The 23,690-nt window shown below is 35.0% G+C and overlaps 4 protein-coding genes across 4 annotated transcripts in view; 2 read left to right on the plus strand and 2 right to left on the minus strand.

Annotated features, from left to right (window-relative positions):
• LOC107614535 (UDP-glycosyltransferase 79B30-like) lies at positions 379–1,865 on the plus strand. Its single transcript, XM_016316727.2, has one exon. It carries the CDS (start codon positions 439–441, stop codon positions 1,807–1,809), a length of 1,371 nt encoding a protein of 456 aa, XP_016172213.1. The 5' UTR covers positions 379–438; the 3' UTR covers positions 1,810–1,865.
• LOC107610567 (uncharacterized mitochondrial protein AtMg00810-like) lies at positions 6,564–7,025 on the minus strand. The gene has a single exon (XM_016312604.1). It carries the CDS (start codon positions 7,023–7,025, stop codon positions 6,564–6,566), a length of 462 nt encoding a protein of 153 aa, XP_016168090.1.
• Positions 16,837–21,376, plus strand: LOC107610569 (anthocyanidin 3-O-glucoside 2''-O-glucosyltransferase-like). Its single transcript, XM_016312605.2, has 2 exons — positions 16,837–16,857; positions 20,561–21,376. Exons 1-2 carry the CDS (start codon positions 16,837–16,839, stop codon positions 21,230–21,232), a joined length of 693 nt encoding a protein of 230 aa, XP_016168091.1. The 3' UTR covers positions 21,233–21,376.
• Positions 21,772–23,690, minus strand: part of LOC107610570 (homeobox-leucine zipper protein ROC2-like) — a 4,784-nt gene continuing 2,865 nt past the window's right edge. The window contains exons 4-7 of the mRNA XM_021108127.1: positions 23,237–23,414; positions 22,638–22,915; positions 22,388–22,483; positions 21,772–22,247 (exon numbers count right to left, since the gene is read on the minus strand). Of these exons, the coding sequence (XP_020963786.1) occupies positions 21,870–22,247; positions 22,388–22,483; positions 22,638–22,915; positions 23,237–23,414 (930 nt within the window). The 3' untranslated portion in view covers positions 21,772–21,869. The remainder of the gene's footprint in view (positions 22,248–22,387; positions 22,484–22,637; positions 22,916–23,236; positions 23,415–23,690) is intronic.

The following is a 23,690-nucleotide window of genomic DNA, read 5'->3' on the forward strand; positions in this document are numbered from 1 at the left end:
ATTCACATATTTATTTTCCTTTAAATAAATATGCTTCGCTTGATTTTTTTTTTCAGTTGTTATGTTTTTCTCCACATTTAAATGCGGATTAACATGATTCAAAAAACATAAAAGCCTTTTTGGAAATTACCATGAAACTCAAACAAAGAACAGACTTTCAAGTTTCAACACTAAAACAAACACTACGCAGCAAAAAGCTTCCCCGGAGATCCAATAATGAAGTCCAGAGAAAATAAGGGGCTCTGGCCTAAATTTCATGTAGGACAAAAACAGAGGGAACAAGCGTCCTCCACAAGCAGCGCCACCTAATGTCATAACGTGTTGACATTTTTTAGTGTAAGCACCGTATACAAATCACATATAAATGAGAGAGGGAAGGAGAAATAACATATTTCATAACCAGAAAGCACAGCACAACTAATATCACAAAACTCTGCCATGGATGCTTCTTCTCCTTTGCACATAGCAATGTTTCCATGGTTTGCAATGGGACACCTAATCCCATATCTTCACCTCTCCAACAAGCTTGCAAAGAGAGGCCATAGAATCTCCTTCTTCACCCCCAAAAGAACACAATCAAAGCTTCAACACCAAAATCTTCTCCCACATCTCATCACCTTCATCCCCATCACTGTTCCTCACGTGGACACCCTTCCCCTCCATGCAGAGACCACTTCAGACGTTCCCTTCTCTTCCTACAAACACATCGCCACCGCCATGGACCTTACTGAGAAAGACATAGAGCTTCTCCTCCAGAATCTAAAGCCGCAAATTGTTCTCTTCGATTTCCAACATTGGCTTCCAAACTTGGCGCGAAGCCTCGGCATTAAGAGTGTCCAATACATAATCGGTAACCCAGCCACTTTTGCATACCTTTCAGGCCACACAAGAGGAATTCATTTTACTGCAGAAAACCTTATGAAACCGCCCCAGGGGTTTCCAGATTCATCTATCAGGCTTCGTGCACATGAAGCTCAACGCGTTGTAACCGCCAGCAAGTTTGAATTTGGTAGTGGTATCACTCTCTATGATCGTTTCAACACTGGTACAAAATTCGCGGACGCAATGGCCTACAAAGGTTGCAGAGAAATCGACGGTGATCATATAAACTACATGAAATCCCAGCTCGAGAGGAAACCAATTATGCTCTCGGGTCCTCTTTTACCAGAACCAACCAACTCAACCTTGGACGAAAAATGGGATTCATGGCTCTCAGGCTTCACTACTAAACATGTAATTTACTGCGCATTGGGAAGTGAATGTTCTTTAAACAAATCTCAATTAGAAGAATTAGTGCTCGGTCTTGAACTAACCGGTTTTCCGTTTCTTGCGGCGCTTAAGCCACCGGTTGAGTTTGATTCGATTGAACAGGTGTTACCGGAAGGGTTTAAAGAAAGAGTTGAAGGAAGCGGAGTTGTGTATGATGGATGGGTTCAGCAACAATTGATTTTGGAGCACCCTTCTGTTGGGTGCTTCATAACACATTGTGGAGCAGCTTCCATAACCGAAGCGCTCGTGACTTCGTGTCAGCTCGTGTTGCTGCCTGGGCCTTATAGTGATCATGCAATTGCTGCGAGGAATTTGGGGAGTAGGATGAAGGTTGGGATTGAAGTTGAAAAAGGTGAAGAGAATGGGTTGTTTAGCAAAGAGAATGTGTGCATAGCTGTTAAGACTGTGATGGATGATGAGAATCAAGTTGGAAAAGAAATAAGAGAAAATCATAGCAAAATTAGGAATCTTTTGTTAAGCAATGATTTTGAGTCTTCTTGTATTGATGGTTTTGTTTGTGAGCTTCAGTCTTTGCTTTGAATTTGTAATAGTTGTTTATGAATAATATATCATGTTTAATTTCTTGATCTCCTGAACGGATAGTGTATTAATTATACAAGTCTGTTAAACTTTGGCCAACTCTTTTTCATTCTATATAGTTTATATCCTGTATGAAAATCAAATAAATTAAAACATCTTGATTATGGTATACTATTTAACTGAACACTACTAGCTTTTATTCGTGAGATACTTTTATTTCAACTCATTCAATGAATTATTTTATCTAGCTATCTAGAGAGGGGAACGAAGCCATGGAAGAAGATCGAGGGTTTGAAAGTTTTCAAATTTAATTGAAATTTTACCAAAATATTAAGTGGATGCAACTTTATATATCAAATTTCAGTAGACACGTATACATAGGAGATGCCACTGTCAACTGAGTCTCAATATATAATAAAACAAAACAAAAATCCATGCATGTAATTTCATTGGAATCGTTCAGAACAAGCATACACCACGTTGTTTCCTCTTGCTAACTGCATGTAATTTCGTTGGAGCTTGGTCAGACGAATTTACACGTCATATTATTTCCGAGCATGCTAAGTTTACGCCAAAAATTTAGCTACTAAAATTATATCGATATAAAATATATATTAAAATATAAAATACATACACATTTGATGGATCTAGTTGAACTTGAGAAGGGGTTGAATCAAGTTAGTTTAAAACTTAGAGTTTCAAACTCTGTTGTTTTTACTGTAGCTCGAGTTGCAGGAGATTATTTGAAATTATCTCATACGCAGAACATTTAAAAGTGCAGAGAAGAGGAGAAATAGGCCAGCATGTATCTTGGTTCGGATTCTCAGTGCCATGAATCCTACTTCCAGTCTCCACCACAAACCATGGTGAAATTTTCGCTATAATTCTCAGGTTACATACACCAATACTATTGAATTACTCCCTAATTCAACTAGTATCTACCCCTAAGCTTTCTTCACCAAAGCTTAGCAACCCCAAAGTGCTATCCCAACTTGGAAGGGGAATCTACACAGATTCAATTCTCACCAAATGCTAACCCAACTTGGCAAGGGGAACTAATCCTAATTCATAAACTCAAATTACATCAGAAAAACAGTGGCTATTTTGCATCACTCTTGCCTTTTCTCTCTTGGCTTTTAATCCTCACATAATTGCCTTTTTCAAAACAGAAAATAACGCAAGACAGCCATAACAAAAAATCAGAATTAAGCTTGAGTAGAAGAAAGAGATTTCAACTCTGTGTTAGAGAAGGTGCTCTAAAAGTGTGTGCTCTCTTCCTTGACTTGAAATGATGGATTGAGACTTCTTATATATCTTCAGCTTGCCTAGAATTTCTGCCTCTTCCATTTCCTTGTGCTAGCTGCTCGTTGGAGCTATCCTTGCTAGCATGCAGTCCTTTCTTCATCTTGCTCCACCACCTCTGTGGTTCTTTTTCTTGCTTTCTTCCTTGGCATGTTCTTCTTTTTCATTTTGCTCCATTTCCTTGTTGTTGCTGCTCTATGCAAGTTTGTGTTTTGCATAACCACGATCCTAGTATTGCTCAGCTGATGTCCTTGGGTTAGTGGTTGTGCCCTTGTGTCCTATCTTGCTTTTGCATAGCCACACCTGTCCTTGCTGTGTTGTTGCTTCCTTTGTTTTCCAGCTGTCTTGTTTTGCTTGTGATGTAGACAGCTGCCCTTTTTCTTTTGTCAAATGCATAGCCTTTCATTTTTTGCTGAACGGTGTAACAAGGATGAAGTATTGGGCTTGTGCATTTGCTTGGAACACCAAAAGAATAAACAAGTAGCACTGTTTGTCTGTAAGAACTAATGGGCCTGCCACAATAAAACACACATTAAACAATATTGGGCTTTCAACCCAAAAACAATGTTTGTCATCATAACTTAACCCAAAATCAAACTAGGCTCAACAATCTTCCCCTTGATGACAAACATGATAAAATAGAGAAATTAAAAAAAATAATTGAATGAGTTAAGAATACTTCCCTTTGATGATCTTTGGATTGTGAGTTGCTCCCCCTCAATGCTAGCATTATTCCCCCTTGATCATGGCTCACAATTTAACCTGGGCAAAACTTAAAAACACCCAAGACCAATATTTCCAAGCAGTATATCACAGTAATGAAAGCACAGAGCAATTAACACTAATCACAACACAAGGCAAATTATAGCACCACAAAGCATCATAGTTCTTAATTATCACTAATATCCCCTAAGCCAAAGCTAACATTCTCTTTCTTTTCTCCCCCTTTTGTCATCAAGGGAGGAATGGAGAAACCTGCACAAAATTTGTTAAAGGATGAGGCATATAGTTTAAGTAGCAGAGTAGTTAAGGTATTTACAGTCATCTAAAATATTTAACAAGTTCAAAAGGAAACTAAGTCATAGTCGCAGATGAGATAACAAGAGCTAGGCATCAGAGTCGGATTCATCAAAGGTTCCATCGTCCTCTCCCTCATTGTCAGATGTGGTGAGGCCAACCTCAACATCCTCCACAAAGTCCCCCAGAATGCGAATCCTTCCTTTGGTCTTCTTGAGAGCGTTTTCCTCCAAAACTTGGTTCCTTTTGCGCTCAGCACCATGATGGAGAAGAAGGTCTGTCAGATTGATAAATTCTTCAAGCACATTCTTCAAAATGTGGGTCATGACTTTGATCGTAGTGGAGGTGGAAGGGGAAATCAGAGGATCCTCATCAACAGAGGGAATATCAGTGCTGTCATCAGTTTGGCGACGCTTGGGAGCTGTTTTCTTTACTGCACCACCCCCTTTGATATATGAGTTACAATCTTTTGCAATTTCAGCCCCAAAATCAACATTGTAATATTGAAAAATTTTTGTAAGAAGCATGCCATATGGTAACGCATTTTTGGTACTGACACAAGCATACATATGCCTTACAAGTAAGTAAGCAAAAGAGATGGGAATTTTTGAAAGCAGTGCATACAAAACCAGTGTATCACAAAAGAGACGCGTTGAAAAGAGCCGCTCTGAGGCAAGATGACGTGATTTACAATTCTGTGCAGTTGGGCACGGACTGGACCAAGAGACTTATGAGTAGGAGTGTTACCTTCTAAGAGAGGAATATTGATGCAGACAGTGCTTAGGGCATCAAAGTATGAAACATTGAGCGTTTCGTCCCACTTACCAGAGGTGTAGACATCAGGGCCTCGGTCCTGGTAATCTAGGGCTTTGCCTAGGTGATATTTGTCAAGAATAATCACTTTTCCTTTAACAGAAGAGGTGATTCTCCCTTCTTTGTAGGACATGTTGCTATAGAACTGTTTTACCAAATCAGGTAAATTTTCTCTTTGATGGACAGTATGGATGTCCAACCTTGATATGCAAACAATGGAGTAAAGTTCAGACCTTTCCTACGGAGTTTGTCTAGATTGACAAGCTTAGAGGGACAGAGAGTACGCTTGTAAATATCTTTGCAGAAAAACAGGTAGTTCATGAGAGATTGAAAACGGCGACGATCAAACGACTCATCAGAAAAATCAGCATAAAAGGACTTGTAAGCAATAGGATTGGAGAGTCTAGGTTCAGCAACGGGACGAAGATGAAAGTCAATGACTGTACCGCGAGTATGGCGAGTCTGAGTGGGGCGAGTCTCTTCGTCTTCGTGAAGAGGCCTTTTTCCTCTGGAGGAACTGGGTTTGGAAGAACTAGGCTGAGAGGTGTTTGGAGGAGGAGGAGGAGAAGGGCGAGGCACAACGCCAGGACGGCGAGCAGTGGTCTTAGTGCGGGCCATGTCAGGAGAAGGGTTTGGTGGTGATGGAGGTGAAGAATGAGTAGGTGATAGAGAGGGAGAAGAGTGTGTATGATCAGAACGGTGGTGGCCACTATGTGAACCTCTGCGAACTGCTCTTTTCTATCGTGCCATTTTATAAAGCACTGGTGGGAAGAAGATGAAAGAGTGGAGAGTGTGGTGTGAATGGATGCATGCAGTGGGAAGTTATTATAAGCTTAGAGAAGTGTAAAGGTTGCACCTTGAAAAGATAAAAATCCCAACTTTAAAAACGTTTTAAAAGTAACAGCTGTAACCTTCGTACGTTTGAAATAAGGACAAAAAGCAAACAAAGGTGGAAATTAATAAAAGGATGCAAATGAAGTGAAGCCCAATTAAAACACAGAGCAAATGACAAAAAATTGAAACTGATGAAAAATAATGAAGTGAGTCCAGTAGTCTCAAAAAATTAGAAATTGAATTTAAGCCCAAAAATTTTGAAATCCTACTTTTCATAAAGACTTAAAAAAAATTTCAAATCCCAAAAAATTGAAAAAGCCCCAACGTTTTCAATAAAGAAAAGCCCATAGTTCCAGAGACTGCTTCAGCACTCGATGCCCATCATTCATTATGGTCAGAATTGAATCCATTAGCTTCAGGGTGACTTAATGAGGTTTACTCATCATCTGCCAAAAAAATCTCACCACGATTTATGAGATAAAACATAAAAAATCTCATGATCAGAATCATTAAGAAAACAAAGATGAAGTAAGAATGCCCAGTTCAGTTCGTAACTTGCAGAACCTATCCTCTATCAATGGTTTGGTGAAAATATCAGCCAACTGACCCTCAGAATTAACAAACTGAATATCTAAATTTCCATTTTGCACATGTTCTCTTATAGAGTGAAAATGAACTTCAATGTGCTTTGTTCTTGAGTGCAAAACAGGGTTTTTGGAAATATTAATAGCACTCATGTTGTCACAAAATAATGGAATATTAGAGACATTCAGTTTATAGTCAGCTAGTTAAGTTTTCAGCCATAATAATTGAGAACAACAAGAGGAGGCTGCAATATACTCAGCTTCGGCTGTTGAAAGAGCCACTGTGGCTTGTTTTTTGCTAGACCAAACAATGAGGGATTTCCCAAGAAAACAGCACATGCCACTTGTGCTTCTTCTATCGATCCTATCCCCAGCAAAATCTGCATCACAGAAATCCACTAATTGAAATGAATCAGTCTTAAGAAACCATAAGCCATAATCAGTGGTACCAAGCACATATCGGATGATCCTCTTAACAGTTGAGAGGTGGGACTCCTTAGGCTTTGATTGAAACCTTGAGCAAACTCCAACACTTTGGATGATATTAGGCCTTGAGAAGGTTAGATACATCAAAGATCCAATCATCCCTCGATAGTGTGTTTCATCAACATCTCTACCATGTTCATCCTTATCAAGCTTGATGTTAGGATGCATGGGAGTTCCCATTGGCTTGGCACATTCAAGCCCAAACTTCTTGACAAGTTCCTTTGCATATTTCTCTTGATGGATGAATATGCCTTCAGCAGTTTATTTTATTTGCAAGCCTAGAAAGAAGTTGAGCTCTCCCATCATGCTCATATCAAATTCATTGGTCATAAGCTTAGCAAAATCTGCACACAAATCCTCATTAGCCGAACCAAATATAATATCATCAACATAAACTTACACAAGAAAAAAATGATCATGATAGTTCCTAATAAATAAAGTGGTGTCAGTGGCTCCTCTTTGAAAATCGTTTTTCAACAAAAATGAGCTAAGCCTCTCATACCAAGCTCTAGGAGCTTGTCTCAAACCATATAAGGCCTTAGCTAGTTTGAAAACATGGTTAGAAAAGGATTTGTTTTCAAACCCAGGTGGTTGAGCCACATAAACCTCTCTATCTATTATGCCATTGAGAAAAGCACACTTTACATCCATTTGGAATAGCTTGAAGCCAAATGAGCTGCATAAGCAAGTAGCAATCTGATGGCTTCCATTCTAGCTACAGGCGCAAAGGATTCATCGAAGTCAATCCCTTCCTCTTGATCATATCCTTGAGCAACCAATCTAGCTTTGTTTCGGACTATGGATCCATCTTCACTCAGTTTGTTTCTAAAAATCCATTTAGTGCCAGTAACTTTCTTTCCATTTGGGTAAGGCACCAATGACCAGACCTGATTTTTCTCAAACTGCTGCAATTCCTCCTTCATAGCTAACACCCAAGATGAATCAGCAAGAGCTTCTTGGATGTTTTGAGGTTCAATCTTTGATAAAAGAGCTAAGTTGTTAGATTCAACTCTTTTCAAAGATGACCTAGTAGAAATACTTTTGGAGGGATCACCAATTATGAATTTCTCAGGATAATTTTTCAGAAACTTCCATTCCCTGGGCCTTCTGATTTGTGTTGAAGATCCAGGTTCCTCTTGATCAATAATAGCTTCTGCATCAGTGTTTTCTGCTATGACAGGAAATAATTCCAAATTGTCTCCTGCAGAATTGGAATTTTCGCAGCTAACAGGTGTAACTTCATGAGAACTTGGATTTTGTGGACCTGGTTCAGTGTTCTTTGGTAATTCGTCTTCAAAACCTGGACTATCATCAATGCAAACACTGGGAACATTGTTAGATTCACAGAATGTGACATGCATGGTTTCCTCAACAGTTTTGGAGTTCTTGTTATAAACTCTATAGGCCTTGCTATTTGTGGAATAACCAAGAAAGATCCCTTCATGTGTTTTAGGATCAAATTTTCCTAAATTTTCTTTGATATTCAGAATGAAACACTTGCAGCCAAACACATGAAAATAACTAAGATTAGGAGGATGCCCTTTCCAAAGTTCATATGGGGTTTTCTTCAAAAACTTCCTAATGATGGTTCTATTTAAAACATACCAAGCTGTATTCACAGCTTCAGCCCATAAGAACTTGGGGATTTCATATTCACACAACATAGCTCTAGTCATTTCTTGTAAACTTCTATTTCTTCTTTCAACAACACCATTTTGTTGAGGTGTTCTTGGACAAGAGAAGTTATGTGATATGCCTTGTTCATCACAAAAAGATTCAAAGTATTGATTTTCAAATTCTTTGCCATGATCACTTCTAATTGAAACAATTTTCAAACCTTTTTCATTTTGAATCTTTTTGCTGAATTTCTCAAACACAGAAAAAGCCTCATGTTTATGAGCAAGAAAGAACACCCAGCCAAATCTAGTATAGTCATCCACAATTACCATGCCATAATTCTTTCCTCCAAGACTTTGAGTCCTAGTTGGTCCAAACAGATCAAGATGCAACAACTCCAATGGTTTCTTAGTAGAGACATCTTTTTTGGGTTTGAAAGAGGTTTTAATTTGTTTACCCATTTGACAAGCATCACAAATGATGTCCTTACCAAATTTTATATTAGGAAGGCCTCTAACTAAGCCTCTCTTTATAAGCTTAGAGAGTTGGAACATGCTAGCATGTCCTAATCTCTTATGCCACATCCATTTTTCAGATTCTATTGAAGAGAAACAAGTTACATTTTGAACTTTTAGATCATCTAGAGTGATACCATAAACATTGTCACTTCTCTTGGCAACAAATAAAACAGCCCCTGTTTTCTCATTTATGACTCTACAATCAGATTTTCTAAAGGTTACAGCATATCCAAGATCACACAATTGACTTATGCTCAATAGATTATGCTTTAACCCATCAACTAAAAAGACACTATCAACGCAAGTTGAAAAATCTTTGCCAACCTTACCAATGGCAATTATTTTACCTTTACTATTATCTCCAAAAGTGACAAATCCTCCATTATACTTGTTGAGTTTAATGAAGAAAGTATCTCTTCCGGTCATATGCCTTGAACATCCACTATCAAGATACCACATGTCCATTTTCTTCTTGGATGCAAGGCAAACCTGCATGTTCTTCAACTAACCTTAGGTATCCAAATCCATTTGGATCCTTTGATGTGAAATCTTCTTGGTTGCCCAAGAGCATTATAATCATAAACAACTTTATATAATTTACTATCATTACCAAAAGACTTAAGAAAGATGAAACATTGAGGAGGATCATGACCATTTCTATTGCACTTATAGCAATGATTCTTGCTTACTGATTTTTTAGGTTTGCTGAATCCTTTTGGTTTGAAAAGCTTGGAAGAGGAGGCTTCAGATTTTTTAAAGTTTTGTTTGAAAATAGCCTTGTTTTCCTCTATGAATCCAAGTTCAGATTTTTCATATCCAAACCTTTGACTAGCAAGTAGTTTGTTCAGATTTTGAGAACCTTGAACAAACTTTGCTAAGTCTTTATTCAAATTTTTTATTTGTTCATTCAACTTTTTGTTTTTAGAAATTAAATCAGTGGAAGCAGTAACTTCATGCTTGAGTTTGAATTTTTCTAATTCAGCTCGCAAGGCAATGTTTTCTTCTTTTAAAAACTTTTCATTGCTTGTTTCATTTTCCTTAACCTTTTTCAATAGAAGATCATTTTCTGTCCTCAAAGCCTCATTTTCTTTCTTACATTTAGCATACTTATCCAAGAGTTTCTTAGAGTTCACAAAAATGTCTTTGATAATGTAGTGCAGTTCATCAATAGATAAGTCAGAGAGATCTATCTCATCTTCATCATTATGATCTGCCATCAGACATAGTTGAGCTTCTTGATCTGAGCTCTCTGAGCTGGTGTCGTTCTCCAAGTCCTCCCATGTTGCCATCATCACCTTCTTTTTGTCTTTCTTGGATTTTTCGCCTTTCTTAAGTTGAGGGCAATCTGACTTGAAGTGACCAGGCTCCTTGCAGTGATGGCATGTGAACTTGACTTGATCTTTCTTGACATCTTTGGATGAAGAGCTTTCTTTGCCTTTGTTTTTGTATCTCAGTAGTCTTCTCATTTTTCTTGCAAAGAGCACCATTTCTTCATCTGAGAAACTGTCATCAGATTCTTCTCCTTAGGCTGTCATTCTTGATTTTAGTGCTATACTTTTCTTTTTGTCATCTTTGTCTTGAGACATGTGAGTGGTTTCATAAGCCAGCAGCTTGCCTCTCAGCTCATCATAGGTGATTTTGATCAAATTATTTCTTTCAGAGATGGCTGTGCTTTTCACTTCCCATTTCTTAGTAAGACTTCTCAGAATCTTCCTTACTAAGGTTTCTTCAGAGTAGTTTCTTCCCATGGCGTCCAGATTGTTGATGATTATTGAGAACCTTTCGAACATTTGATCGATGCTCTCATCCTCCTTCATACTGAACATTTTATACTCCTTCATCAGCATATCAATTCTGGTCTCCCTCACTTGCTTAGTGCCTTCATGAGTGAGTCTGAGCTTATCCCAGATTTCTTTAGCCGTTTTGCACCTTGACACTTTTCTGAACTCTTCAAAACTGATTACACAGTGCATCAGGTTGATTGCTTTGGCATTGAGTTCAACCTTCTTCTTTTCTTCATCTGTCCATTCACTATCTTTCTTTGCCACTACTTCTCCATCAGCATTCTGTTTGGTAGGAATGTCTGGTCCGTTAAGAATGATCTTCCAGATGTTGTAGTTGATTGACTACACGAAGATTCTCATTCTTTCTTTCCAGTAAGAGTAGTTGCTGCCATTGAAGTAGGAAGGGCTATTATTAGATTGCCCTTCAGTGAGAGTGAAAGCCACGATGTTGGGATTCAAGTTGTTGGTCATGAATCTTTACTCCAAGCTGTGAAGCTTGCCTTCTTGAGACCTTGCTCTGGATACCAATTGATGGATCTAGTTGAACTTGAGAAGGGGGGTTGAATCAAGTTAGTTTAAAACTTAGAGTTTCAAACTCTGTTTTTGCTGTAGCTCGAGTTGCAGGAGATTATTTGAAATTATCTCATACGCAGAACATTTAAAAGTGCAGAGAAGAGGAGAAATAGGCCAGCATGTATCCTGGTTCGGATTCTCAGTGCCATGAATCCTACGTCCAGTCTCCACCACAACCCATGGTGGAATTTTCACTATAATTCTTAGGTTACATACACCAATACTATTGAATTACTCCCTAATTCAACTAGTATCTACCCCTAAGCTTTCTTCACCAAAGTTTAGCAACCCCAAAGTGCTATCCCAACTTAGAAGGGGAATCTACACAGATTCAATTCTCACCAAGTGCTAACCCAACTTGGCAAGGGGAACTAGTCCTAGTTCATAAACCCAAATTACATCAGAAAAACAGTGGCTATTTTGCATCACTCTTACCTTTTCTCTCTTGGCTTTTGATCCTCACATAATTGCCTTTTTCAAAACAGAAAATAACGCAAGACAGCCATAACAAAAAATCAGAATTAAGCTTGAGTAGAAGAAAGAGATTTCAGCTCTGTGTTAGAGAAGGTGCTCTAAAAGTGTGTGCTCTCTTCCTTGACTTGAAATGATGGATTGAGACTTCTTATATATCTTCAGCTTGCCTAGAATTTCTGCCTCTTCCATTTCCTTGTGCCAGCTGCTCGTTGGAGCTGTCCTTGCTAGCATGCAGTCCTTTCTTCATCTTGCTCCACCACCTCTGCTGCTGGAGTAGCTCGTCCACCACCTCTGTGGTCCTTTTTCTTGCTTTCTTCCTTGGCATGTTCTTCTTTTTTATTCTGCTCCATTTCCTTGCTGCTGCTGCTCTATGCAAGTTTATGTTTTGCATAACCACGATCCTAGTATTGCTCAGCTGATGTCCTTGGGTTAGTGGTTGTGCCCTTGTGTCCTATCTTGCTTTTGCATAGCCACATCTGTCCTTGCTGTGTTGTTGTTTCCTTTATTTTCCAGCTATCTTGTTTTGCTTGTGATGTAGACAGCTGCCCTTTTTCTTTTGCCAAATGCATAGTCTTTCATTTTTTGCTGAACGGTGTAATAAGGATGAAGTATTGGGCTTGTGCATTTGCTTGGAACACCAAAAGAATAAACAAGTAGCACTGTTTGTCTGTGAGAACTAATGGGCCTGCCACAATAAAACACACATTAAATAATATTGGACTTTCAACCCAAAAATAATGTTTGTCATCATAACTTAATCCAAAATCAAACTAGGCTCAAGAAAATGTCCAATCTAAAAAAAACACGTGACACTTTTAAAAAGAGTAGACTAAAGAAGTTGATTGAGTCAAGCACGGTGAAATTGTTAATGGATAAAGATAAATAGTTTGAATCTCTAATCAAAATTGATTAAACTTTTAACTTGAGAGTTTGTTATCACCTGATTTAATTTTCCTGCCTCCAAAAAGTGAGCTTATCACACTACAAAATGAGCTTATCACCTAACCTAGAAAGATCGTTATCAGCTTATTATTATTAAATGCTATATCAATTTCGTAATTTTAATTTAACCATAAATTATTGCAGAATTTGTACTTTCTAAAATTAAAAAAAAAATAGGTTATAAAATAAGATTTTAACATCATTGTTATATTTTAATTATAAAAAAAATGCTACTAAAAGGGTTTGATTTTCACATTTTGTTTATAAATTAATTTAAAGCTTATTGTTTGTGAAATACAATGGAAAACAGGTAACATTTGGGATTTTTTTTCCCTTATGAATCAATATCTTCTAAAGAAAAAAAAAGTTGATAATAAAATAATAAAATAAAAAATTAATTATACAATTAAAAAAAAGTAAACAAAACTTATAAAAACAAGGAGCATGATTCAATAATGAATTAATGATTCACATGCATAAATCGTTTTTAAGCATGTACTTTAATACTTTATGCTTTATGCTTCTTTTGCAATGAACCAATGATCAAAGTGCCAGCCGCCAGATGTCGACAAAATACTTGTTGGTCAATAAAAAGCCATCTTTAGTCATCACAGTTTACGTCACCAGAAATCTCTTCTATATATAATAGTTGATTGGTAGTTAATTTTTTAGGTATATATAATATTTTTTGTTGTGATAAGAATGGCTTATCACATCTTATGTGGATACCCATTTTTTATAAGATAGAGTTTCCCAAGGATGAATGAATTTAATGTAGTTTGTAAAAAGGAAGCCTTGCACATGTATAAATAGGAGCATATGCTGAGGCCTTTGAACACACACAAAAAGCAATAAACAATTCTCTTTCTCTTATGTTGCAATACTTCTTTCCCTCTCTTTATATTTTATATTTGTTACCTCTTCCTTATTTATTTCGTTAGAGCTTCGTGCTGATAACGTGTTATAAAATAACTAAATAAATAAATAAGGAAGAGGTAACAAATATAAAATATAAAGAGAGGGAAAGAAGTATTGCAACGTAAGAGAAAGAGAAAGAGAATTGTTTATTGCTTTTTGTGTGTGTTCAAAGGAAAAAGAGTACAATATCCTTTGTGATGGGGACTGCCTCATTAAAAACCTTGTCAAGAAAAACCCAATGAAAAAAAAAACCTGACCAAGGAAAAAAGAGTACAGTCTCCCCCTCTTGCCGACATTATTTTATATCTCGAAATCGGCGCATCCCAATCTGATGTACCAATCTTTCAAAAGAAGATTTTGGGAGTGACTTTGTGAATAAATCTGCCAGATTATCACTTGAGCGGATCTGTTGGACATCAATTGTCCCTTGATTTTGAAGATCATGAGTAAAGAAGAATTTGGGAGAAATATGCTTTGTTCTGTCACCTTTGATGTATCCGCCTTTAAGTTGAGCAATACATGCTGTATTATCTTCAAACATGACAGTTGGAGCTATCTTCTGATCAATTAGTCCACATGATGACAGAATATATTGGATCACACTCCTCAGCCAAAAACACTCGCGACTAGCTTCATGTATCGCTAGTATTTCAGCATGATTAGAGGATGTTGCTGCAGTCGTCTGTTTCGTGGACCTCCATGATATAGCTGTACCACCATATGTGAATAGGTATCCTGTTTGAGATCTCCCTTTATGTGGATCAGACAAGTATCCAGCATCTGCATAGCCAACTAGTTGTGACTTGGATCCATAAGGATAGAACAATCCCATATCAACCGTTCCATGAAGATATCGAAAGATCTGTTTGATTCCACTCCAATGTCTTCTGGTTGGAGAGGAACTATATCTTGCTAGTAAATTCACCGCGAATGATATGTCAGGTCACGTATTATTGGCAAGATACATTAGCGCTCCAATGGCACTAAGATATGGTACTTCAGGACCAAGGATATCTTCATTCTCTTCTTTAGGACGGAATTGATCCTTTTCCATATCCAAAGATCTTACGACCATTGGGGTACTCAAAGGATGTGACTTATCCATATAAAATCTTTTCAAGATCTTCTCTGTGTATGTCGCTTGATGAATAAAGATCCCATTTTTTGTATGCTCGATCTGCAGGCCGAGACAAAATTTAGTCCTTCCAAGATCTTTCATCTCAAACTCTTCCTTTAGAGTTTTTATAATTGTTGGAATCTCTTCAGGAGTTCCAATGATATTTAAATCATCAACGTACACAGCAATTATAATGAATCCAGATGCGGATTTCTTTATGAAAACACATGGACAAATGTCATCATTTTTTAATCCATTTTTGGCCAGATACTCAGTAAGACGATTATACCACATTCGTCCAGATTGCTTTAGACCGTATAAAGATCTTTGCAATTTAACTGAGTATAACCCCTGTGAATATTCATTGGATGGTTTAGATATCTTTAGTCCTTCAGGGATTTTCATATAGATATCACGATCTAATGAGCTGTATAAATAGGCTGTTACCACATCCATCAAATGCATATGCAGTTTATGATATGCAAATAAACTGACCAAATAACGCAATGTTATCGCATCCACTACAGGGGAATACGTTTCTTCATAATCTATACCGGGCCTTTGTGAAAAACCTTGTGCCACAAGTCGGACTTTATAGCACACAACTTCATTTTTCTCATTTCGTTTTCTCACAAATACCCACTTATATCCAACAGGTTTTACATCTTCAGGTGTACGGACTACAGGTCCAAAGACTTCACGTTTTGCAAGTGAGTCTAATTCAGCCTTCATGGCTTCTTTCCATTTTGGCCAATCATTCCTTTGTCGACATTCTTCGACTGATCTTGGCTCAAGATCCTTACTTTCATGCATGATATTTAATGCCACATTATATGCAAATATTTCATTGACAATTGTCTTATTTCGGTCCCATTTCTCTCCTGTAAAGACATAATTTATCGAGATCTCGTCATTTTCACAATTTTCAGGTACCTGAACGTCTTCTGGCGTTATATTAGAATTTTGGACAACTGCAGGTGTCTTTACTATGTCTTTTTCAACAGGAATATTTACCTCTTTTCTCTTTCGAGGATTTTTATCTTTGGAACTGACAGGCCTGCCACGCTTCTGGCATGTATTTGCTTCAGTGACTATTTGTCCTACTGGGACATTAATTCGAATTGGGGCATTTTCCACCCTGCCACGCTTCTGGCGTGAATTTGCTTCAGTGGCTACTTGTCCTACTGGGACATCAATTCGAATTGGGACATTTTCCGCTAGTATATAGCAGCACAACAAAATTCACTAGTTTTAAGAATCTTCTGGTTCTTTAGTGAATGTCCATGGGAGTTTTCAATAATTCTCTACATCATTATTATTTTAGGATGCCCCCAATCAATCATACGAAATTATGAATTCATTTGGGTTAGTAAACTTCTGGTTTACAATGGCATGTGATTCAATTGCACTAATCTTGGTATAATACAATCCAGATGAAAGTGAGGGTAACTTTTCTAATATAGCTTTCTTATTTGAATCATGAGTTGTGATACATAAATACTCATGATTTCCCTCATTCATTGTCTCAACATGATATCCATTTCGGCGAATATCTTTGAAACTCAACAAGTTCCTCAGAGACTTGGTAGATAATAGTGCATTATTTATTATAAATTTTGTTCCTCCAGGAAACAAAATTATAGCCCTTCCGGAGCCTTCAATCACATTGCCTGAGCCAATAATAGTATTAACATACTCTTCTTTTGGCACAAGATGGGTAAAATATATATCACTTTTAAGAATAGTGTGCGAACTTGCACTATCCGCAAGGCAAATATCTTCAGAATATGTCCTTGCCATTTTTCTTCAAAAACAAATAATAATAATAATAATAAAATGAGTAAAAGTAAAATTATTCATATGAATACTTAACAAACACATACATATACCAAATTATTCCATCATTGATCAAATAGCCAGTATCTCCTTCAGAATCCTTAAAGAAATTAGATACATCATAATGAGTGGTGGAATTTTCATTATTTGAAACAAAATTTGTTTCTTTTTCTTTGTCATCCTTTTTCAAGGATGCTTAATAAAGATCAATAATGTGTCTTGGGGTACGACAGGTACGTGACCAATGGCCCTTTCCACCACAACAGAAGCATTTATCCTCAATTGATTTACTTTGCCCATTGTTTCTTTCTTTATCCCACTTCTGGTGAGATCCTTTCTTATGAACATAATTTCTTTTCCTTCCATAATTTTTTCTTGTTATCAAAATCTTGCTATTTACCTCTTCTGGGGTTATATTTTGCCGCATTTACTTCAGGAAATGGGGCGGCGCTAACTGGACGCGCTTCATGATTTCTCAAAAGTAACTCATTGTTGCATTCAGCAACAAGAAAGTAAAAAATTAATTCAAAATACTTTTTAATTTCTTTTTCTCGATACTGCTGCTGCAGGAGCACATTCGAGACATGGAAAGTTGAGAAAATTTTCTCTAACATATCGGGCGTGAGGAAGTATCACCGTTTTTTTTATGATTGTACCTTTCTTCAAGGTCTTTCCACAGATCTACAGGATCTTTTAATGCGGGATATTCATTTTTCAATCATACTTCAAGATGATGACAAAGGAAAATCATAGTTTTGGCTTTATCCTTCTGGGATGTATTATTTTCAACCTTAATGGTATCTTCAAGATCCATTGAATCAAGATGGATTTTAACATCTAGTACCCATGATAAATAATTATTTCCAGATATATCAAAAACATTATATTCAAGATGAAAGAGATTCGACATAATAAAAATTTGTTACCTGGAGTCTTCCTAAAATACTACATTAAATTCATTCATCCTTGGGAAACTCTATCTTATGGAAAATGGGCATCCACATAAGATGTGATAAGCCATTCTTATCACAACATTTTTGTACAAAAACACTATTTATACATAATTTTAGTCACTAATTCTAGTCGCTATATATAAATACGGTAAAATAGTGTATACGAATACGGTAATATATGAAACGCCAAAATAAAATTCACCCAGTTTTTTTGTCACACCACTATTCTCCTCTTTTTCGATCACACGATTTATTCTCTTCTCGGCGCAACACTTCACTGTTTCTCACTCCTCATTTTCTTCTTTTCACTCTCATCTTCTTCGATTGTGCCACTACTCCTCACTCTTCACTTTTTTCTCTTCTTCGTGCAACACTTCACTCTTCTCTTTTTAGTATTATGCCGTTTACTTTTCTCTTTTTATCAGTGAGTTATTTTAAATGCATTACGTTGATTTATTTTGGTTCTTCTTATCTTAAGGTTTTGATTCTAATTTTGTTGGCCAGATTAAAAAAATTGCTATTTGTTAAAATAAAATCTGAATTCAAATTCAGAATTCAATAGAATCTACAAGTTCAAATGACAAAGTTTGATTCCTAATTTAATTTTAAGTGTTTTTGATTTGTTATTTATGAAGTTTTTTTTTCCTTCCTGAAACTACTGTCAATAATCAAACACCTTTTAACTTGTTTTTAACAGTAGTGAGGAATCTAGTTTGGTTGAGGGTGATGATGTTATTTTGACCTCATTCTCTAGCCTCAACAGGCTGGTATTGGAAGTTGTTGCCTTTGGATTTTTTCTTTAGGAAATAGGCTCTAGGAGATAGAAGATTATATATCGATAATAATAATGAATATAAGCTCATGGATGATTAAGTAGGGTAATGTAAAAGTTGCAAATAAATTCCTCATTTGTTAGGCGAATTCTACTTGTGTATATATAGTGAGATTTTTGTTGTTAATTTTTTAGTGTTTTGGTTTATATTTATGTTTATATATTGTATAGAGATAATACGTATTTATTCTACATATTGTGTAATTTTTAATGCTTTAACTTCAGAAGTTTATGTAAGTTGATAGAGATTTTAAATAAAGATAAAATTGTTCACTATATATGCATTTATTGTTAAATATTTTTCAAGCTCGTTATATGATGCCTATGATAATATCTTTACAGAAAGAATTTTTTTGATAGACTTTATAGAAAAGAGTATTGGGTTGTTTGCACATAACAGGAATTTAGCTGAAAGAGTCAACAAATAATAATAGGAGGGTTATAACTGGAATAGATTTATTTTGGAAGAACAAGAGTTTTATTTCTTTTGCAATAGATTTGTTATATATTGTAATGTAATTTTTGCAATTTTTTTAAGGGTAAAAAACTCAAATAAGTCAAAGGGAGCAAAATTTTACACAAATTCGCCAAACCAAAATCTGCTTCATGAATCCACCAATGCACATTTATATGTAGTTCGAACCAGTCTGATTCGAACTTCATTTCTACATAATTTGAACCAGCTTGGTTCGAATTATACACTTATTAAAAAAATTAATAATTTAAAAATTAAATAAATATATATTTTATTTTATACATTAAAAAAAGCTAACAAAATATTTAATTACGAGACCTTTTTTAAAATATTAATGAGCTATCGATTCGAATTCCATACAATACTCTTTTGTCCATTTTTAATAACTCATGAATATTTTGTGTATAATTCGAACCAAGCTTATTCGAATTATGTAGAAATAGAGTTCGAATCAGGCTGGTTCGAACTACATATAAATGTACATTGGTGGATTCACGAAGCAGATTTTGGTTTGGCGAATTTGTGTAAAATTTTGTTTCCCTTGGTTTATTATTGTGATTTGCCCTTTTTTTTTTAATTTTAATTTTATATGTGGCTAGTACTTTTATATTCGACATTTTTTCTATTTGAAATTATTATTTTTATTATTTGAGATTTTGAGTTATTATTGGTTATTCATTCATGAAAATATCAAGTTCTTCATTTATGATATAATACTCAGACTATAAATAAATATACTGCAAAATCATGTTTTAAAACCTGAATATAATTAAACTCACTCAACATAATAATTAAACTCAGTATAGCATGATAATTTTTAAGATTAATAATTTTAATATGTAAAAGTTTAACAACAAAAGTGATCACTAATATAAGAATCAGATTCAATATATAGTTATGCCCTCATTGCAATTAAGTGATATTACAACCTAAAAATTTTACAAAATTTAATTATCTAATTTTTTCTTTTTAGTTTGATGCTATAATTAGAATATAATTGGATTTTGTAACATGATTTTAGAATGTGTTTGATTATAATATAATTATATCACGAGATTGAACTTTGATTTAGAATTTGATTACTACTTTGAGCGCGTGGTTTGATTTTAACTAGATTATGTAATATGATTTTGGAACATATTTGATTATCACATGATTATAACATGAAAATAACTTTGTTTTCGATTTTTGAGTTTGACTATATAATAATTTTTATTTTGTGTACATTGCTGATATATATATACTCTATTTAGTTGTAAGAAATTAAAAATCTCCCATCATTGCCAATTCATATATGTAAAAGAAAAGAAAAATTTTACTACAAAAATGAACAATTTTAAAAAGTATTATAAAATCGTGATATTTAAAATTTGTAACTTTGCCAAATACAAAACACACATAGGACATGCACTTTTCTCATTTTTTAAATTTAATCAAAGAAATCAACACATTGGATGTAGTGTATGTTTAATTTATCATAAATACAAAGAACACTATCTAAGATGTAGTGTTTTATTTAAAAAAGATTAATTAAATGCTAACTTTGTTAAATTAAGTTGTAATTCATCGTTTTTTTAATAGTTTTAATTTTAATTGATATACTGATGATGATGTATGTTACCGTCTGATTTACACAGTAACCAACGCTAAGAAATATGGGCTTAATGGGTTAATAGTCAACTCTGCTTTCGGGTCCTCTTTTACCAGAACCAACCAACTCTACTTTGGAGAAAAAATGGAAATCATGGCTCTCAGGCTTCAATACTAAACATGTAATTTACTGTGCATTGGGAAGTGAATGTCCTTTAAACAAATCTCAATTGCAAGAATTAGTTCTCGGTCTTGAAGTAAAAGGTTTTCCGTTTCTTGCGGCGCTTAAGCCACCGGCTGAGTTTGATTCGATTGAGCAAGCGTTACCGGAAGGATTTAAAGAAAGGGTTGAAGGAAGAGGAGTTGTGTATGGTGGTTGGGTGCAGCAACAATTGCTTTTGGGGCACCCTTCTATTGGGTGCTTCATAACACATTCTGGAGCAGCTTCTGTAACCGAAGCGCTAGTGAGTTTGTGCCAGCTCGTGTTATTGCTTGGGCCTTATAGTGATCATGCAATTTCTGCGAGGAATTTGGAGAGTAGGTTGAAGGTTGGAATTGAAGTTGTGAAGGGTGAAGAGGATGGTTTGTTTAGCAAAGAGAGTCTGTGCAAAGCTGTTGAGATTGTAATGAATGATCAGAATCAAGTTGGAAGACAGGTGAGAGAAAATCATAGCAAAATAAGGAATCTCTTTTTAAGCAATGATTTTGAGTCTTCTTGTGTTGATGGTTTTGTTCGTGAGCTTCATTGTTTGCTTTGAATTTGAAGTAGTTGTTTATGAATAGTGTATTAAGTCTATTAAATTTCCCCAAAACATTGAGTAAACGCAACGGTATATATCAAATTTTAATATGTAGCATTAAGTGACACACTTGCATGCATAAGATGCCACTGTCAACTGAGTCCCAATAAATAATACAACAAAAAGAAAAGTCCACTGCCAGCTTTATCTTTTGTAGCTCGTTCAGAACAAGCATTGCATGTAATTTCATTGGAGCTTGATCAGACAAATATACACGTCATATATTTTATTCCATCTAATTGAATATTGATCATATTATTTTTTTTTTGCATATATGAAATGACATTAATACATACATATCCATATAAAAGAGTCTTATCCATTTAAAAAATGTAATGTACACAATTTAATTTGATAATTATATCACTAATTATTGTTAGTGTTTGAACTCGTAATTTTAAAGTTATACAAAAGAAAAAACAAGTCGATTATTGTTTCAAGACTTCCTTTGCATTCATACATATCAATATTCATCTTAAAAATGAAAATATATGCCTAAAAAAACACAACAATTCCATTAAATATTAAACTAAATAGTACAATACAAACAATGATCCCAACAGTTATTTAATGCAAACACAGTCTACCTGAATTATCAGTTATACTGCCAATTGTTAGTGTAATTATTATACAACACAGCATCTTTTATATTGGTGACAGTCTCTGAAATAATCTTTTTCATGACAATAACTGATTCAAGAGAAAAAAATTGTTTAATGTTGTGACTCTCAATTGTATGAAACGCAATAGTTAAAATGCTTCCACCTTCACCCTTCTCATCAATATAATCACTAGGGAACCCACAAGGAAGGATAGAAAATCCTGATGGAAGGACCATTACATTGTTAGGGTTTGCTCCATTTGCAAGAGATGACAAAGCAAATTCGTCTAGTGGAGCATAAACAATATAGGATCCTGTTGTGTCTGTGTAGCTCTCTTGAATGTAAAAGATCTCAATCTTGTCTTCAGATTTCTGATTCATAATAACAAGTGCAGTTAAAATTAATAATAACAACTAAACTCACATTTACTTTACTACAAGTGGCAACACTTGATTAGATGTTAATGTAAAATTAATTTAAACAACAAAAAGAAAAAAGAATTGGTTATTACCATTGCTCGCATTAAGGAAACACGATTCCCTGGATTTGTGCCTTTGTTCATATATGCAAATTCCCGAATTGTAAGATTACGTGAAAGTAAATCCCACTAATAATTGTTCAACAAAAGCAGGGAATGTGAAAGATGTTAGAAATTATATATTACTATATCAAGATTTATATAAATTTTTTGGCTTCTGAAATGATTGCAATTAGAATTTTGGTTAATTGGTTAATGTATATATATAGTTGAGGATCTATACCTTGTTTCTTGAATCCTCGTGACGCAAGAAATTGAACAACCGTGATGGTGAGACGTTAAGCCAAAGACAAGTGCTAAACACCACAGTTGTAGCAATAGGTTTCCCAGGATCCTCAATGTTATTCCTGATCATCACCCTCACATCTGAAGAATCAGATTCTGAAGATATTAATGGCATCCATTGATTCGTCATTGAAGCATTGATATCACCACAAAAGCTTCTCACAAGTCTGTCTGCCAGGTTAAGGAAACTTGTCCTTCCAGCTTGTGGTATTATAACTGTGTATATGTTTATTTCATCAAAAAAACAAAAAGAGAAACATACATAGCTAAAGTAAAACAGTATCTAAAGTTTAAACTATTAATTAAAATCATATATATATACTATCAATACAGTTATTTTCATGTAAAGTTGATAACTAAAAATTATTAAATATAAATTTAGTTAAATATATTAAATTATTTATCGATTCTCAATTATCAAATTTAAATATTTTACTGTGATTATATTTCGAACATATGCCTATATATACTTGTATCTTAATTAAGAATGATTTCGAAGAAAAAAAGAAAAAGAAAGTAAGTGCAGTAGATGTTTACCTCCATAATCCACATAAATTGGAGCTGATTTAGCCTCCATAATTTTAGATGATTCAGTGTGCCTAACTATAGAATTAATCCAACGAGTTGCACCAAAACCCAAACCCGTTGTTACTAGTGGCCGGAAATGGTTGCTCAGTTGGCTATGGTCTGCTTCCACATGCTCCACCCATATAACCTAACATCATCAAATTATAGTTTAAAACAAATCAAAACTGCACAAACCTTTTGCTTTACCATAATCAACTATGAAGAAGAAAAATTAATTTCATGAGTCATGACTAAGGCCATGTTTCCAAACCTTGTAAAGTTCAAAGCCAATAGAATAGTTTTTTTTTTCTGATAAATTTGACTATCAGTCTAATTTTTTTAGTCTATTAATCTAATAACATATTTTTAATCTATATTTTTAAATATTATTGACTAATTATTGATCAAAAATAATAAATTCTGC

This window comes from Arachis ipaensis, chromosome B08 (assembly GCF_000816755.2).
Source record: "Arachis ipaensis cultivar K30076 chromosome B08, Araip1.1, whole genome shotgun sequence".
Lineage (NCBI taxonomy): Eukaryota > Viridiplantae > Streptophyta > Magnoliopsida > Fabales > Fabaceae > Arachis > Arachis ipaensis.

What these genes read in the sequence shown, in the direction of transcription:
- LOC107614535 (XM_016316727.2), top strand. Translation starts at nt 439, where the DNA reads ATGGATGCTTCTTCTCCTTTGCACATAGCAATGTTTCCATGGTTTGCA.
- LOC107610567 (XM_016312604.1), bottom strand. Translation starts at nt 7,025, where the DNA reads ATGGGAACTCCCATGCATCCTAACATCAAGCTTGATAAGGATGAACAT.
- LOC107610569 (XM_016312605.2), top strand. Translation starts at nt 16,837, where the DNA reads ATGTGTCTTGGGGTACGACAG. An exon ending in TGTGTCTTGGGGTACGACAG is followed by an intron (nt 16,858 to 20,560) that starts GTACGTGACCAA and finishes ATGGGTTAATAG; the next exon opens with TCAACTCTGCTTTCGGGTCC.